This window comes from Oncorhynchus clarkii, chromosome 6, assembly GCF_045791955.1.
Source record: "Oncorhynchus clarkii lewisi isolate Uvic-CL-2024 chromosome 6, UVic_Ocla_1.0, whole genome shotgun sequence".
In the NCBI taxonomy this organism is placed as follows: Eukaryota; Metazoa; Chordata; class Actinopteri; order Salmoniformes; family Salmonidae; genus Oncorhynchus; species Oncorhynchus clarkii.
Window position 1 is genome coordinate 62659405 of NC_092152.1, and position 15892 is coordinate 62675296.

The 15892-nt window shown below is 42.1% G+C and overlaps 1 protein-coding gene across 2 annotated transcripts; it reads left to right on the forward strand.

The window, feature by feature from the left end:
* Positions 1-1885: 1885 nt before the first annotated feature.
* LOC139411409 (secretory carrier-associated membrane protein 5-like) lies at positions 1886-8151 on the forward strand. 2 transcript variants are annotated; one of them, XM_071157736.1, is made up of 7 exons: positions 1886-2080; positions 2665-2720; positions 2911-3036; positions 4559-4715; positions 4984-5085; positions 6087-6204; positions 6400-8151. In XM_071157736.1, the coding sequence occupies exons 2-7, from the start codon at positions 2714-2716 to the stop codon at positions 6589-6591; spliced, it is 702 nt and encodes a 233-aa protein (XP_071013837.1). In that variant the 5' UTR covers positions 1886-2080; positions 2665-2713; the 3' UTR covers positions 6592-8151. The 2 variants fall into 2 exon arrangements, with proteins under 2 accessions (XP_071013837.1, XP_071013838.1); XM_071157737.1 differs by having other exon boundaries at positions 2914-3036.
* The last annotated feature ends 7741 nt before the right edge of the window (positions 8152-15892 follow it).

Below are 15892 nucleotides of genomic sequence, written 5' to 3' on the forward strand. Positions count from 1 at the left end.
GCTCCTTAGCCTGTTGATACAGGAATCACCAGATGTCCATACATGCTGCTGTACGAGCAATTTCAAATAATGACCATGCAAGTTTCACCTGGATTAATGTTAGAATGGACTCAGGATTTAACCTACAGGAAAGCATAGTAAACTTACAATGCAAACAAGGTACCCTCTCTAGATGCTCTGTAGGGACTTGACTCTCTCTCATGCTGTGTCTGGGACAGGCAGAGCCCAGTCAGCCCAGGGATCTAGATATAGCTGTACTTAAAAAAAAAAATTGTATCACTAACATCCCGGTCAGCCATACGTCAGGTCTAACCTTAGCTTATGTCACCAGCTCTGATGAACACAGACTCATTGTCCCTGTCTCACCGGCTGACCTTCAGCCCGCACCACCCAGCCAGCCACCATAATGAAATAGACAGGGCCATATGAGTTTGGAGCCTCTGGTGGAAATAAATCACAGGCTGGCCTTACAGAGAGGAGCTAAATGACTGACTGCCTCTGTCCTTACGTGAACTGAACTTCAGCGGCTAGGCTATACTGTCTTGTCTGTTTGATATTTCAATGTCATTCTTCTTTTTTTTCATCTCTGTGAAAATGTAAGTGGCTGGAAGAATCCTGATAAGGTTTTAACAGAGAGACATGTGGTGGGCAAACATGAGGGGTTTATCTCAGCGATGGAAAATATTAGAAGCAAATATAGTGACTCATACACTATAAATATTATTATATGTCGAAGAATATTACAAAAATGACACATTTGATGGTAGATTTCTTCAACTGTGTCCTTAGACTTGATTTGATTTTTAGTAAGGATCTCTTTTAGCCCAAGGGCTAGTGTTACAAGAGTCCAAGACTCAAGTACGTATTCATCACATGCAAATATGTGCATATTTTAACTTTGTGAAAGATATTGTAATATATGTATGAATTATTAATGTTGTGGATATGAGTAATTGAACATAGGGACAATTGGATCTGTAGCTGAAAAGGGCTGGAGAGACTCTATGGTCAATACATCCAATTTGTCATTATAAGCTATTTGAGGACAATGAAGGAAGGGCTATACCAGACAGTGCATTTTGGGTATGCCAGTCATTATTGTTGGAATAGATGAGTAGAATGTTTAACTAGTGTTGAACATAAAGGTTGAGGTTTACTGTAAACAAGAGAAGCACAGTGAAGAGATCCACATGCTAAATTCATCCATCATAAAGCATTAAAACATACATGTCATATTACGCTGTAAGATGAGGAACATTCATAGGATGAGTATGTCAAGGGGATAGATAGATGATACTGTAACTCCAATCAGTAAAGCGGTGCTGAACTGAACCCCCTAGCTGGCAAACCAGAAACAAACCAATATCAACACTGCCATCTGCTGGCTAACATCCCCTCCTGTTTTGTACATTATTGATAGAAGACATTAATAAACAGTAAACAATGTTAGTCCTGCCCATAAACCCCATGACCCCTATCAAACAGTATAAATGAGACCCCTGACAGACCGCAAATGCTGACCATAATTTCTGCATATGAATATCAAACATTAAGTGAAAGATTTTATGCCAATTACTAACCAAAATATATACTACTAGATAATTATTGAATAATAATCCTGTATTTGATTAATTTCATAAACTTTAATTTGGTGATCATTATGAGTAAAATGATCGAAGCGCACCAGTAACACCAGAGTAGGTCACAGATTACTTCGCTTTCTCTGTAGACAGCGGGCTATTAACTTCAGAACCGTGGAGAGCAGCCGCCATGGAATGAGGGAGAGCCAGATAGCGATTGGATAATCATATTAAGACGCAGATATCGCGAGTAGAGAGCAGTGTGCCTATTGGTCAGGACTGACGGGACAGCAGATTTACTGACAATGATAGGACAGCTACGGCATTGGAGATACATTACTTCCACGACCTCGTATAAAAAGTGAAATAACAGTGATTTATTCTACTTTATCTCTTCATTATCAAGCTTTGTCATTCCTCACATTCGATGAGGTGGAACTGATAGCATGCAGCCGAGGGACAGGACATTGTAAATAGCAACAGTGCGCTCAGGACAGGAGGTAAGCAGATTATGTTTCCAATGGAAGTCCTTAATGCCTTTAGGGTCAGTTGATCCCTATCAGGATAGCACTAACTTCAAAGATAGCGGGTTGACTTGAAGCGAGTACCGGTAGTATATGGGTCTATTCAGCGAATTCAAATCAAAACACCATGAATGTTAGGCTATGAAGACTCTGGCTGCCTTATTGAGTCTCCACTTTTACTCGCGCACCGGAAGGATCCCAGTTCTTAAACCCTGAAGAGCCACCATTGAGCCGATGCCACCAACACGTCTCTGTGTGTGTGTCAGCAAATCTCTTCAGTCGAATGTGACAAGTGACAACGTTGAGATTATAGATCTTCAAAACACTGCATTGGATAAAAGCATAGCTGCAGTATGTCACAAGTGGTGTCACACATAAGCTGCACACTGGCATAATTGATCCATCTCTTTCTGTCAGTAGTCTTTGTTCAATTATTATGTTCGGCCTACTAATATAACTTGCAAATACATTTCACCTGTGAGTGAGAAAGCTGATGTTTAGTGTTGTTACTGAGTTTTAGAATGACTGCATTTACAAAGCTACACTTTCTTTATTTGTAGGTTCAAAAGATTGAGGACCAAAACAATCTGAACAACAAAACCAACAGTCATGGCTGGTAAGGATTTGCATGAATTGAAATTGACACACAGTATGCATATGTTTTGGTACATAATCATGGTGTTCTATGAAAGTCATTTACTGTATTGTTTGGCTAGTCTCTGATCAACCAATCATACAAACACTGGTATCTAGCCTAACATGTCACACCTGCCAATGCCATTAATGTATGATTGTCATTTCTCCAGCAGAGAATAACTTTCCTCCAATACCGGGGTTCATCCCCCTGCAGCCGTGTTTCTACCAGGACTTTGATGAGGAGATCCCTGAACAGCATCGCACCATGTGCAAGAGACTCTACCACCTGTGGATCTGTGAGTGCCCACTGCCACTACCCACTACCCACAGCCCACTACCCACAGCCCATACTAGAACAACTCTAGTCAACCACTCTGTCATAAAGTCCACATATTTAGGGGTTATGATGTCTTATTGCACTATTATACTATTATCACTATTATTGAGCCAAGAGAGCCTAGCAAAGCTGCACTGCGCTGGCCTGATTACTCATCAACCGTAGTTGCTGGAACTGTGCTGGAAAGGAACGTGTGAAAGGAAAATAAGTGTCCCAGGACAGTACGGTTCAGGAACCACAATAGTGTGAAACAAGTTTCCACTCTGTGCAGAGTTTCTGTGTAGCCCTCTCTCCAGTGTAGCCTACTGTTTAGATTAGATCATTGTGGTGAACACACGGGAGCTGACAGTTAACCTCTCCCATGCCACATGGGTTGTCTTCATCCACCACAGCTACAAAGAATGACGGAGGGTCTTCTGCTGTAACTAGATATGTGTAGGTCAGCAGTGGTCGGTGCCGTTTAAGATGAGGGAAGACCATTTTTTTTAAATGAGCATGAGCATGGGCTAAGTCAATTATTTAGTGACGTGACTATATTTGTATATAATTTTATCTAAAAAGGATAACTTTTCCACTATTTCACTATTTACATTTTTCTGAAATTCACTGAGGAGGATGGTCCCCGCTATCTCATCTGAGGAGCCTTCACACTAGTGTGTCTCTCATCCAGGCCGGTGGGAGATTATGCATACGCTGCCCCTTCTCATCTATTGACTTATATTTTATTCTCTCTGCAGATCCCCCCCCCCCCCCCCCCCCCCCCCCCCATTAAGTGATTAACATTTAGACAGGTATTCTGAACCACTTATACACCAATAACAGTGTTGATGGAGTAATCTGTAATATCCTTTCTGTCATTCCTTTTGTATGTTGTGCTTGATCTGCATGTTTGATGTTTCTATGAGTTTATGTTTCCATGATTTCAGTCATTCTAAAATGTATTTGAATCCATTTAACTAATCTCATTGAATAGTCACCCTTGTTACAGTAGATGTATTGGTCAAGAATAGACAGAATTGTACAGAAAACTCAAAAGTAACCAATTAAAATACTTCTAGCCTTCACTTCGTTTCTTTGCCTGAGATGAAAAAAGACTAATCACTTAATGGGTCTATTATTATAGCTCTGGTTGGGTTTGTAGTTCGGATGAAGGGATATCTTTTCCCTTTGTGAACCAGTAATTGAAGCTGATTGGCTGCCTGTGGCAGTTCTGTGGAGCAGGCTGGAACTGAACCCCTAGCTCACGCAGCGCTTTAATTACAACCAATTCGATCTTAAGAGAAGTAGGTTTGCTAGATTACTGAGACTTAGAGCAAAACAGAGAAGGGGGAAAAAAATATGGACACCTGCAGAAAGGGCACTCAAGGAACCGGAGTGGACAGAAAGTGCACATTTATCTGAGAGCTGGTGTTATTATTATACTTTTGCTTTGTTCTACTGGTGTGTATAACAGTGTGTTCTCCTGGTGATGTGTTTTACAGTGCATGAAATCACCCTGGCTGTGAATCTGGTGGGCTGCTTTGTGTGGATGCTGGGTGGAGGGGGCGTGACAAATTTTGGCATGGCCATCATATGGTTGATTCTCTTCACCCCCTGCTCCTATGTGTGTTGGTTCAGGCCCATCTACAAGGCCTTCAAGTAAGTGGATGTCAGACACACCCATAAGGTATCCAACTACCACTAGATTGTTTTAATATATAACTAGGGCCCATAGTTTTTCTTGATCAGGCTATGTGGTCAGGAAAACCCTCCCGGTCTTACTATGACACCATTATGCTTGATCATAGGGATATACCGTCAGTCAAGGGAAATCAGTTACCACCAAGAGAAATCTTGAAAAGGGATTTACTTATTAACAAGTACCGCACTGTATAATGTGTTGTGTGTCCTTTTGTTGTTCTCCTAGGACTGACAGCTCGTTCAACTTCATGGCGTTCTTCTTTGTGTTCATGGCCCAGGTGGGCATCAGTATTATCCAGTGCATAGGGATCCCAGGCTGGGGAAACTGGTAAACTGGTTACACATTCAAATCACCTTCAATAATAAGCCCATTATAAATGATTATACACATGTATAAATGCTACTAAAATGTTCCATAAAGCATTATAAATGAAAGTTATTTTGTTACTGACAAACTCTGTTTAGCCAAAACAAGTATGTCTTTAAAACAACAGCAGTATAACCTCCTACATTACCAAATCCTGTCATATCATTAACAATGCAATAGATGACAGTCAGGAAATAGCCTCACTCAGGACATTTATGACTCCATTCTGTCATTCTGTCTGTTTAAGGGCTAAATGTCACCTGGCTTCACTTTGATTAGCAGATATAATTGTAATGGCAGCTTCCATAAAGTGTATAAACGTCAACATTCAGAAATGGATGGTTTTATATGTGGGACACACAACTTTTTTAAGGCTGAGCCAAGATATTAGCCTACTACATAAAGTGAACATGCTCTTTCCATGACATTGACTGATCAGGTGAATACAGGTGCAAGCTATGATCCCTTATTGATGTCACTTGTTCAGTCCACTTCAATCAGTGTAGATGAAGGGGAGGAGAAGGATTTTTAAAGAAGGATTTGAAAGTCTTGAGACAGTTGAGACATGGATTGTGTGCCATTAAGAGAATGAATGGGCAAGACAAAATATTTAAGTGCCTTTGAACGGGGTACGGTAGTAAGTGCCAAGCGCACCGGTTTGTGTCAAGAACTGCAACGCTGCTGGGTTTTTCCCGCTCATCAGTTTCCCATGTGCATCAAGAATTGTCCACCACTCAAAGGACATCCAGCCAACTTGACACAACTGCGGGAAGCATCAACATGGGCCAGCATCCCTGTGGAACACTTTCAACACCTTGTAGAGTCCATGCCCCGACGAACTGAGGCTGTTATGAGGGCAAAAGGGGGGTGTAACTCAACATTAGGAAGGTGTTCCTAATGTTTGGGATACTCAGTACACAGGGGCAAATGGTAAGTGTTTTCTTCTATTCTATATCTCTCAGCGGCTGGCTGGCCACCATCTCTTTCTTCAGCTACAACCTTTGGATCGCCTTGCTGATGCTCATCCCCACCCTCTTTTTCACTGCCACGGCAACGCTGTCCTTCATCGCCCTCACCAAGGCAAGTCTGTACCATCTGTGTTCCGTCACAACCATGGGACACGTAGAGCATGAAGATGTGCTGATCTTTATGTCAGTCACTCATGCCCATTGTGCCGGCTGGTGCATAGGGCAGCAACAAAGGTCTCCATTGCTCTCTGTCATCTTTATGTGCAGCCTGACATTTTCCTGTCGTCCCACTGCTCCCTCTCTCCAGGTCCATAACTTCTACCGTGGCAGCGGGGGAAGCATAGGCAAGGCTCAGGAGGAGTGGACTACAGGGGCCTGGAAGAACCCCCACGTCCAGCAGGCAGCGCAGCAGGCAGCTATGGGAGCCGCCACGGGGGCCATGATGCCGGATCAGCAGTACTCCAGCAACACCCCACAGTACAATGACAACCAGATGTAGGGGATAAAGTGGAGGGAGGGAAGCATGTCAAAGCATGAGCAGGAGTTTGTTATCTGTTAATTCCATCCCCCCAAAAATGTGTCTTCATCACAGCAGCTCTTTCAATAGGCAATGGGTCTTCAACCCTTTCTTTGCCCAGGGACCCTCTCCCAGGCAAACCGGCAACCTAGCCATTATTTTCTTCTCACATGTCTTGTCTTAGCATCAAGTGAATGATATGTTTGCAAAAATGTATGTCCAAGTCAAGAAAGTTTACCAGCAGCCAGCGGCACTTGACGCACTGGTAGCCTACAGTATGCCAGATACTTCAGTGTCAGCTGGTAATTGGCTCCAGTGAGTGTAATTAGCTCAATATTTGGAGTTAAGAAATAATGTTGACATCATTAGAAAGAAGACATTCTCCTATTTCTACTGTAATCATTTATTCTGTTGTTGCTAGCGATATAACCCTGCTATAGGGCACTACACTACACTATCACACTATACCAGCTGACTCTGAACACCCATAACGTATAGACATTTCATGTTCCCAGCAACAACACTGAATTACAGTATCTGGTTTCTACTGTGTGATGTCATATTCCTGCTTCTGCTGCTTTGTTTTGACGTGTCACATCAAAGATGTGTCCCTATCTTATATCACTGTGTTAGCAGGGCCCTGTGGCCACATGCACACAGCACCAACTCTGCTTGTCAGAGCTCATTCTGATCACCCACTATCCTCTCCTCAATGCTCTTCGGGGGGGGGGGGGGGGTGTTTTGGTAGCCTCCTCCTGCTCATGACTTGTAAAGTCCTGCTCCTGATACAGTATTTCAATTATACATGTGTTTGTTTTATACACTAAGTTACTGGACTCTAGGTTTTGTCGTGAATAAATGTCATCTTACATGGAGAGCCATGTAAGACTGTGTTTGAGTGCATTACCTTTTTTTTTTTTATCTACAGAAATTTCAAAGCGTATGAAATATTTTTATCACAGAAAGTAGCACAGAGATAACTTTAATATTTTACCAGGCGTGTTTATGTACAGTAGGAGATAGCTTATTTGGGGTATAAATATGTATTTTAAGAATGTATTCTACATGGAGTGAATGCCAGCTGATTGAACAAAAAGGGCTCTCCTCTAAGCCATCAGGGTGCTTCGTGATTCTCAGGTAAAGCAGAGCTACAAACACTGGACACAAACTGTGAACCTTTCCCCTTCATGTCCATGTGTATGTTTTTGATAGCTTATATAATATGCATTTCAAATGAAACCATAATCCTGTTGCCTCGGGGATATTTGTTTTATTTGATTCATTCTGTAACATGAAAAATGTATTACTGTAAGCTAAAGAAGGCCAGTATGTACTGTAGTTACATGACATGGAGATGTATGTATGTATGCTCTTTTCTCTTATTTATCAATGTTATTTTAACCCTTTAAACTTGATATTAGAGCAGCACTCAACTACTGAGTGTGTGAACGTCCTCGAAATGTCAGTATCCCACGTTTTACTGCAGACATCTGCATTTCAATACCGTTGAAAGAAGCAATAACTCCTGTTTTGATCCTCTTCCTAGTAGATTTGGAAGTCCACTTCCTTTGAGTTTGACCCGGGCGTCGGTGTAGATGTCCCTGGGGCTCACTGTCTACGTTGATAGCTTTCATCAGGCTAGCTCAGAGGCTGTTTTAAAGAGACTCAAATGTAGAGCTAACTGTGTGCTCCCAGCTCGCATTGTCATTATTCACAGTCATGGAAATGGGACTTTCTTCTTATAGTCTGAGAAGTATACCAAAACATATAACTACTGTACAATATGTTTTTAGAGCAAGGATTTCCATGCCTGTTCCTGGAGAGCGCTACCGTCCTGTAGGTTTTCGCTCCGGTCCTAATCTAATCACCTGATTCTAATAATTAGCTGGTTGATCATCTGAATCAGGTAAATTACAACTGCGGTTGGAAGGGAAACCTACCATAGGGTATCTCCAGGAACAGGGTTGGAGAGCCCTGCTTTAGATAGACGTGACATCTAATGTAAATGAATCAATCTGAGCTATAAATTAATTGCTAGGATTTCACTTTTGTTTCTCGTTATGTAATTGTTTTGCATTGAATGTCTGCATGTCTTAGAGGGTGCTCTTTTTAAAACGTGTTCTTAAATGTCTTGTCTGTGGTTGACAATGTTAGACAGCAATATTGTACTGTATGTCTTGTTGTATGGTTGTTTGACCACAGAGGGGCGCCAATGATTCCTTTTATTTGTATGAGAGAAAGTCCCTGATTTTTAAGCTGCCTGCGCTCAATCGTCTGTCTATTCATACAGTAGACTTTAGGTCTATAGCTTAGTCAGTATTCAGTCAACAGCTCAATGGTTCCTGCTGTTCCCAGGTAGTAGCTACATGTGACCAGGAAGGAAGGGAGAGATAGAGCCTTACATCTAAGTAGTCTCCAGTAAGCCTCAGCCTGGCTCATACTGCCCTCCTGCCCCCTCTCTCTCACAGGGACAGAAGGCTGAGCAGGCATTACAGTGTGCTCTATGCTGTAGGGGAAAGAGATACATTTATGGAGCAATATGGGTGCCACTTTCTCTGGGGTAGTAGGGGTTTGAAAATGACCTACATGGGCTCGTGTTGAGGGAATGAGAGAGAGAGAGCAGTGGAAAAACAGTGTTCCCCAGGTGTTCATTAGTTCATGTTCTAGCTAGATCACTAACCCGGCCTAATCTATATATACAAAGGCCTCTTAACCCCTCAAGTAGCTGTATTCAACATTATTACAGTATGCACATTACTTTGGAGAAATCCAGCAAACCTATACTTATTTTCTCTCCTACATCTAAAAGGAATCAGCTATGTACTCAGTGTAGGAACTGTGGTGTAAACTATGCAGATAACCCTTGACTGTGGAAGGGATGTGTTTGCAAGTACAGTTGTTTGGGCTTCGGGTTAGCCTGCGACTGATGTAAAGATATGTAGAGCCCTGTTAGCTTAAACTGTGATATAATCAGCATTCAATTAGCTCCCTCTCTGCAGTAATCAAGCAGAAGCATTGACCAAAGTGTTCCCCTGGTACACATTCATGTGCAACCACCACAGCTCATACCAGCAGATGCTGTTGCTTCTTTGTCATGTCCATGTCATTAAATGTGTGGGAGATCATTGAACCAGTGGGATTTCCTCCTTATGCTGATCATGTCAGATTGCGTGGTCATCTCGGAGAGGCAACTGGACAGTATTTCTGAAGCACAGTTAGAAGGGGACTTTTATTCTAAAGTGTAAATGTTTTAGACTAATTGTTACGTACATTTAAAAAATACAATTTGTCTTGTCATTTTATGTTTTGATTTCCCTTACGGACATAAAAAAAAACTCTATTCCATTTTACACCATGAATGTATATATATTTTCTGGTCTTTGTGTGTCTTGGCTGTGTGTTGTTGGGAAGTGGAGCCATGGTATGAATGTCAGTTGGACTGTCTGTTAGTTGGACTGTCTGTTAGTTGGACTGCTAATTAGTTGGACTGTCTGTTAGTTGGACTGTCTGTTAGTTGGACTGTCTATTAGTTGGACTGTCTATTAGTTGGACTGTCTGTTATTTGGACTGTCTGTTAGTTGGACTGTAGTTTTGAAAGTAGTGCTCACGAGCCAATTGTGCGGTATTGTGTACAACGTCACCCATTTCATATGATATGTGACATCCCTCCCCCGTAATCAGTATGATATGTTACGAATTCCAATTCGTACAATATGTTAAGTGCTTAAAGGGGAATCTGCAGTTGCTATCAATTTGTTGACTTGAATTAATGAATTATTTATATGTACCCATTGAATCTTGAAGAATATAAGAATATAACTGTCGGTACGACCCAAAATATAAGCTTGTTTAACTCCAATGTTTGTTAAGAAAGTAAATGTAAACAAACACGATATAGACCAAAAACATGGTGAAAACTATAATTTTTATATAATGGATGGTCAGTGTTAGCTCTGGTTAAATTTCTCCAGCCCCATCCCTCAGCTTTTTACTGAAACAGGGAGCGGGGACATCACTTTGCTATTCATTAAACTTCTGATTGCCGCTTTAAGATCCCGTTCAAATCTCTAACTTGCTGTCTGCAAGTTATTCATGTCACTTGTTTACCTACCGTATCTGTGCAGATCGTTAATCTACGATCACTAAAGCATCTCACAATGTATGGCACTTATTTGTTGCAATTGCCTTGTCTTCCTTTTCATCAAAAAGTTGCATTTCATAATTAAAATGTGGTGTTGAAATACTTTCCAAAACATTAAGCACAACAAATGAAACCAAGAAACATTTTTTATCTATCTAGTGAGAAAACCTAGGTTGAGCCTGTGCATCCAGGTGGCAGTGACCAGAAACTGCCTATAGATGGCAGTGTTGATCCAGTGTGAGTGAGGGGTGCGCTGTTAACTGTTCAACCAGTTGTCCACTGGGGGCAGTATACGATCTGTGTTTTTCTCCTCTGCCAGTGTGTGATTTCCCCAGATACACAGCCCTGAACACGAACAGAAAGATATCCCAGATAGTCAAGGTGATAAAAGCGATATGGCCAGCATTTACTTGTCTGGCTAATAACTTTACTCTTGGTAAACTCAAATTTACTGAGCACAATTTCACCCTGGAAATCCTCTGAGAAGGTGCCTCATCATAGATTAGATTCAAAAGCCCTTTAAATGGATTTATCCGTGGATGTCCCCTTGCTTTCCCGTTCTCCTTGTGTTGAGAGTGATAGAATCACTCAGAGGAGCTGGAGGAGAAATTACACAGTGATATAGGCACCCAGAGGACCCACTAGCAGTCACGGACCAGCCCTGTTATTGGTATAAACATGAAAAGCTATCTGTTGAATTGGGCCCAGGTTTTATGAAAGAATAAGTCAGATAGATGTCTTCTGGTTAATATGAAATAGCTCTGGTTGGCAGCTATGGAATTGCTTAATTGATTCATAAACAACTAAGGTTGTATAGTTATAGTGCATATCATAGTCAGCATGTTATAAGCATTTAGTAACATTAATAGTATTTAGACAGTTGTTCTTTTTAAAACATATTGTTTTGGCTTTCATGATAGTGTAGTAGACATGAATAGACCAGGAACTCAGCTTAGCAACATCTCAGCCAGGTCTCAAAGAAGATGTGAAAACTGCTCTCTGTGTTGAATTTACCACATAAAGTCAATAGCCATTCCTCAAAATGTGTCGGCATTAACCTTTGACCTGGGTGTGTATCCCCCTCCACCTTCAATATTTTGATTACCGTTACCATGGCAAACTGCAAAAAAAATCATACAGTTAACACATCTCTTCCTCATGATCAGTCAAGCTTGCAGTACATGAGAGGAGAGGGCGGTGGAGGGCAGTGTGAAGAAGGAGGGGGGTCCACACAGAAGTCACAGTGTATGACCTGGAGCCGGCCAAACACAGAGGGGCGGTATGTGCTACCATTCAGCAGAGAGACAGACAGAGAGTTCCCATTCATGCTGTTCAAAACACCCCCAGGGACCTGGGCTGAGGGATCACACCCTGGCTACTGCTAAACCATGCTCTAGGAGGTGTGTGTCTGCGGTCACTTACCTAAACCAAACCTGGACTTCAGGCTCTCTCTCTGGGATCCCTCAGGCATGTGATGAGTCACCTGGACCATGGTGGAGCTGAAGATCAGGTTAGGTGTGACCTGGTCTCAGTTGGCCTTGTAGACCAGGACTCTTGGAAGGCCAGACTTTGGTTTCTCTCATTTAGTGGCTCATTAGGACAAATATCACCAGCTCAGCGGTTAACTAACAGATTGATTAATGGTTAGTAGAAGGCACACAGAAAGGCAGTATGGCATACCCACAGGCATTCCCTGTTCTTCTTTTCTTGAGTGTGACTTAAAATGATGTATTCTGGACACAGGCAAACACACTCTCCAAGAGTAGCAGTGATCATGTGGTAAGAATTCCCAACCCAGCTCATCTTCTCACGCACATCACGAGATGGATCAGAGCAGCCAGCCAAGAACTAAGGAGGGGTCACCAAGATGTCTGGAGTCAGGCCACTTTACTCAGCTACAGCAAAGACCGCTGCCGCCACCAGGGTGTGAAGTCACCCATCTGATGATGGGAGGCGTCCTATTGACACCCAGAGGAGACAGGGACAGTACAGGCTGTCGTGTAGAATGAGTCCACTGAAATATGGTGCTGTCAGAGGAGGGGAGACGCTGAGCAGAGTGGCGCGGGCGGCTGCAGCCGAGGCCTCATCACACTCGGGGGCTGACTTCATCAGCTTTCAGTGGGAAGGATGACGTCTTTAGACTTTCTGTACATACATACATACGGACAGATATACCCCTCACTAACTGGGGGAGTCCTATCTCGCCTCCTGAACATCCAGTCATTTGTTTAAATTGTCTGGGACCATAAACACGAATATCCCAACTTCAATTTCTTCCCCTTTCAAAGAAGGGGAGCCTTAATGAAAATGTATTACCCTGTTGTTGCAGCCGTGCAGTCGTTCGGACTCCCAGGGATACTGAAGGAATGAGACATTTGCATACCCCTTTAAAATTGATGAGTGGAGAAAGTGAGAGAACCCAAGTTTGAAGAAGAGTACACCTTTGCCTCAGACACCAAAACCAGGGCCAGATGTTTCAGAGATGAGGCACGAGGCATTTAAACTGTCAGGCTGTGCACTCGAGTGTGTCGTCAGTCTACTACTCAAGCTGCTTCCCAGCCTCGTATAACGCCCATCACTTTTGATGCAAAGTGCTAACACAAAAAGTGAGATGTTTGTTATCTCAGATATATACGGCACACTCGGCTCTGTATAAAATATGTGCAGGATGAGGCATTATCAAAACAAATGAGCCAGTGACTGCAGCTGCATGTAAATCAGAATTCAGATGATGGAAACAGTTTTTTCTTCTTGACTTACACTGTGCTCACTCAGTCATTGCTCCCTTTCTCTCCATCCAACCTGGACTCAGGGGTAGATGCAACATAGTAAATGGAAATCCGGGACACAAATTAGTATGATATGTATTGCATGGGTATGGTATGTATCAGTGGCGGTCTGTAACATGTCGCCCTTTCCTGCAGTTGAGTGACCAAAGCGTCCTCTAGTGGCCTCATGGGTGGAATGTTATTAATATTTTTGCGCAATCTGGTGTTTCTAAGTCAAATGTTTTTTGTTATATTTCATTCTGTGATGTATATAAAGTGTAATTGTCACGTGTGCTCCCTCTCTGACCTCTAGGTCACAAGGCTGCTCGTTTTGGCGCACACCTGTCACCATCGTTAACGCACACCTGGAGTCCAGGTGAGTCATCAGACTCACCTGGACTCCATCACCTCCCTGATTACCTTCCCTATATATGTCACTCCCTTTGGTTCCTTCCCCAGGTGTCATTGTTTCTCTACACTGAGTGTACAAAACAGTAAGGACACCTAGCTAATATTGAGTTGCACCCCCCCTTTTGCTCTCAGAACAGCCTCAATTCGTTGGGGCATGGACTCTACAAGGCGTCGAAAGCGTTGCACAGGGATGCTGGCCCATGTTGTCTCCAATGCTTTCCATGTCTCAATTTTCTCTAGGCTTAAAAATCCTTATTTAACCTGTCTCCTCCCCTTCATCTATACTGATTAAAGTGAATATAACAAGTGACATCAATTAAGGGATCATAGCTTTCACCTGGATTCACCTGGTCAGTCTATGTCATGGAAAGAGTAGGTGTCCTTAATGTTTTGTACACTCAGTGTATATCTGACATGGTACAGAGGTCTTCTTTTTATTCAGCCCATAACCATGTGCGTGAGGTGTATACTTTTGTTTCAAAGTAGATTGGTTTAAGACTACCTGATTTAGACCAGGTTTTAAGATGAGGGTGCATTTTGTTTATGAGCATGGCTTTATTTAAATTATAGCATATAAGATGACTGTCATTCATATTCCTTTCACCCAGCTCAATGTAACATTGACAGGTTTAGGCTACTACATGATACTAAAATGTTCACTATACCTATCATGAGGTTGCTACAAACTAGCCTATGAATGAAAGTTTACAATATAGGTGCACAGATCAAGAGGAAAATATGAGTAATCAAGGTGACAGACAGTGATACATTCAATACCATATTGCACACGCTTGCCTGCATCTAGCTGATCTAGGGTGTAATCATTAGTCTAACAGTTGCAAACAAAACTTTCTATTGGACAAATTCCGATATGTTTATCCCAGTTTCATTTAGTTTGCTTCCATTTAAGAAATGTTTTTCACCGGAATTACTAAACCCCTGATCACACGCAAACACAGTTGACTTTCATAGCAGCCACATACAAACAGCATAATAATTTTGCTTGTTGTAGAATTCCTTCTCGCAACTACCCGCTCTCCACCTCTCATCTTTTATCTTCGCTTGTAGATGCTTCTGTGACCAGGCAAAAAAAATCTTTCCAAGCCAAACCTTCATATCATGACCGCTAACCACTACATGTAGCCTACATTGTTGTCAACAACTCGCCACAAGCAGTTTCACCGGCGGGCCCCGGTAGCAATAAATTAATAAAACCTAAAGCTTACCTTGATTTGGAAGAGTTCTAGTGTTGGAAAGCCATAGCCAGCTAGCTAACATAGCATCCCTCTACGTTTGAGCCAGGTGTTTGAGAAGGCTAAACTAGCTAGCTGCATTCGTTAGCTAAGTGAAAGTAAAAGAAAATACAACTCTCTCTCTTGCTTCTCCTTCATTTTTAAAGAAATGAATTTGTTCAGAACTGTTCAACTGTTGTCTTTCTCTTTGAGTCAACTACTCACCACATTTTATGCACTGCAGTGCTAGCTGCACTAGATTAATTATCTGATCCTTTGATTGGGTGGACAACATGTCAGTTCATGCTGCAAGAGCTCTGAGAGGTTGGAGGACGTTCTCCAGAAGTTGTCATAATTACTGTGTAAGTCTATGGAAAGGGGTGAAAACCATGAGCCTCCTAGGTTTTGTATTGAAGTCAATGTACACAGAGGAGGACGGAAACTAGTTGTCCTCCGGCTACACCATGGTGCTACCCTACAGAGTGCTGTTGAGGCCAATTCATTGCAAAACAGTGTGTTTTAATAAATTATTTGGTGACATGTAAATATATTTTAGTATAGTTTTATCTAAAGAGGATAACGTTTTTAATGTTTCCCTATTTTGATTTGTATGAAATTTGAAGAGGAAGATGGTCCTCCCCTTCCTTCTCTGAGGAGCCTCCACTGGTATGTATTAATTTGTGGATGTCCATCATCCATTTCGTACGATATGTTACAAATTGCAATTTGTA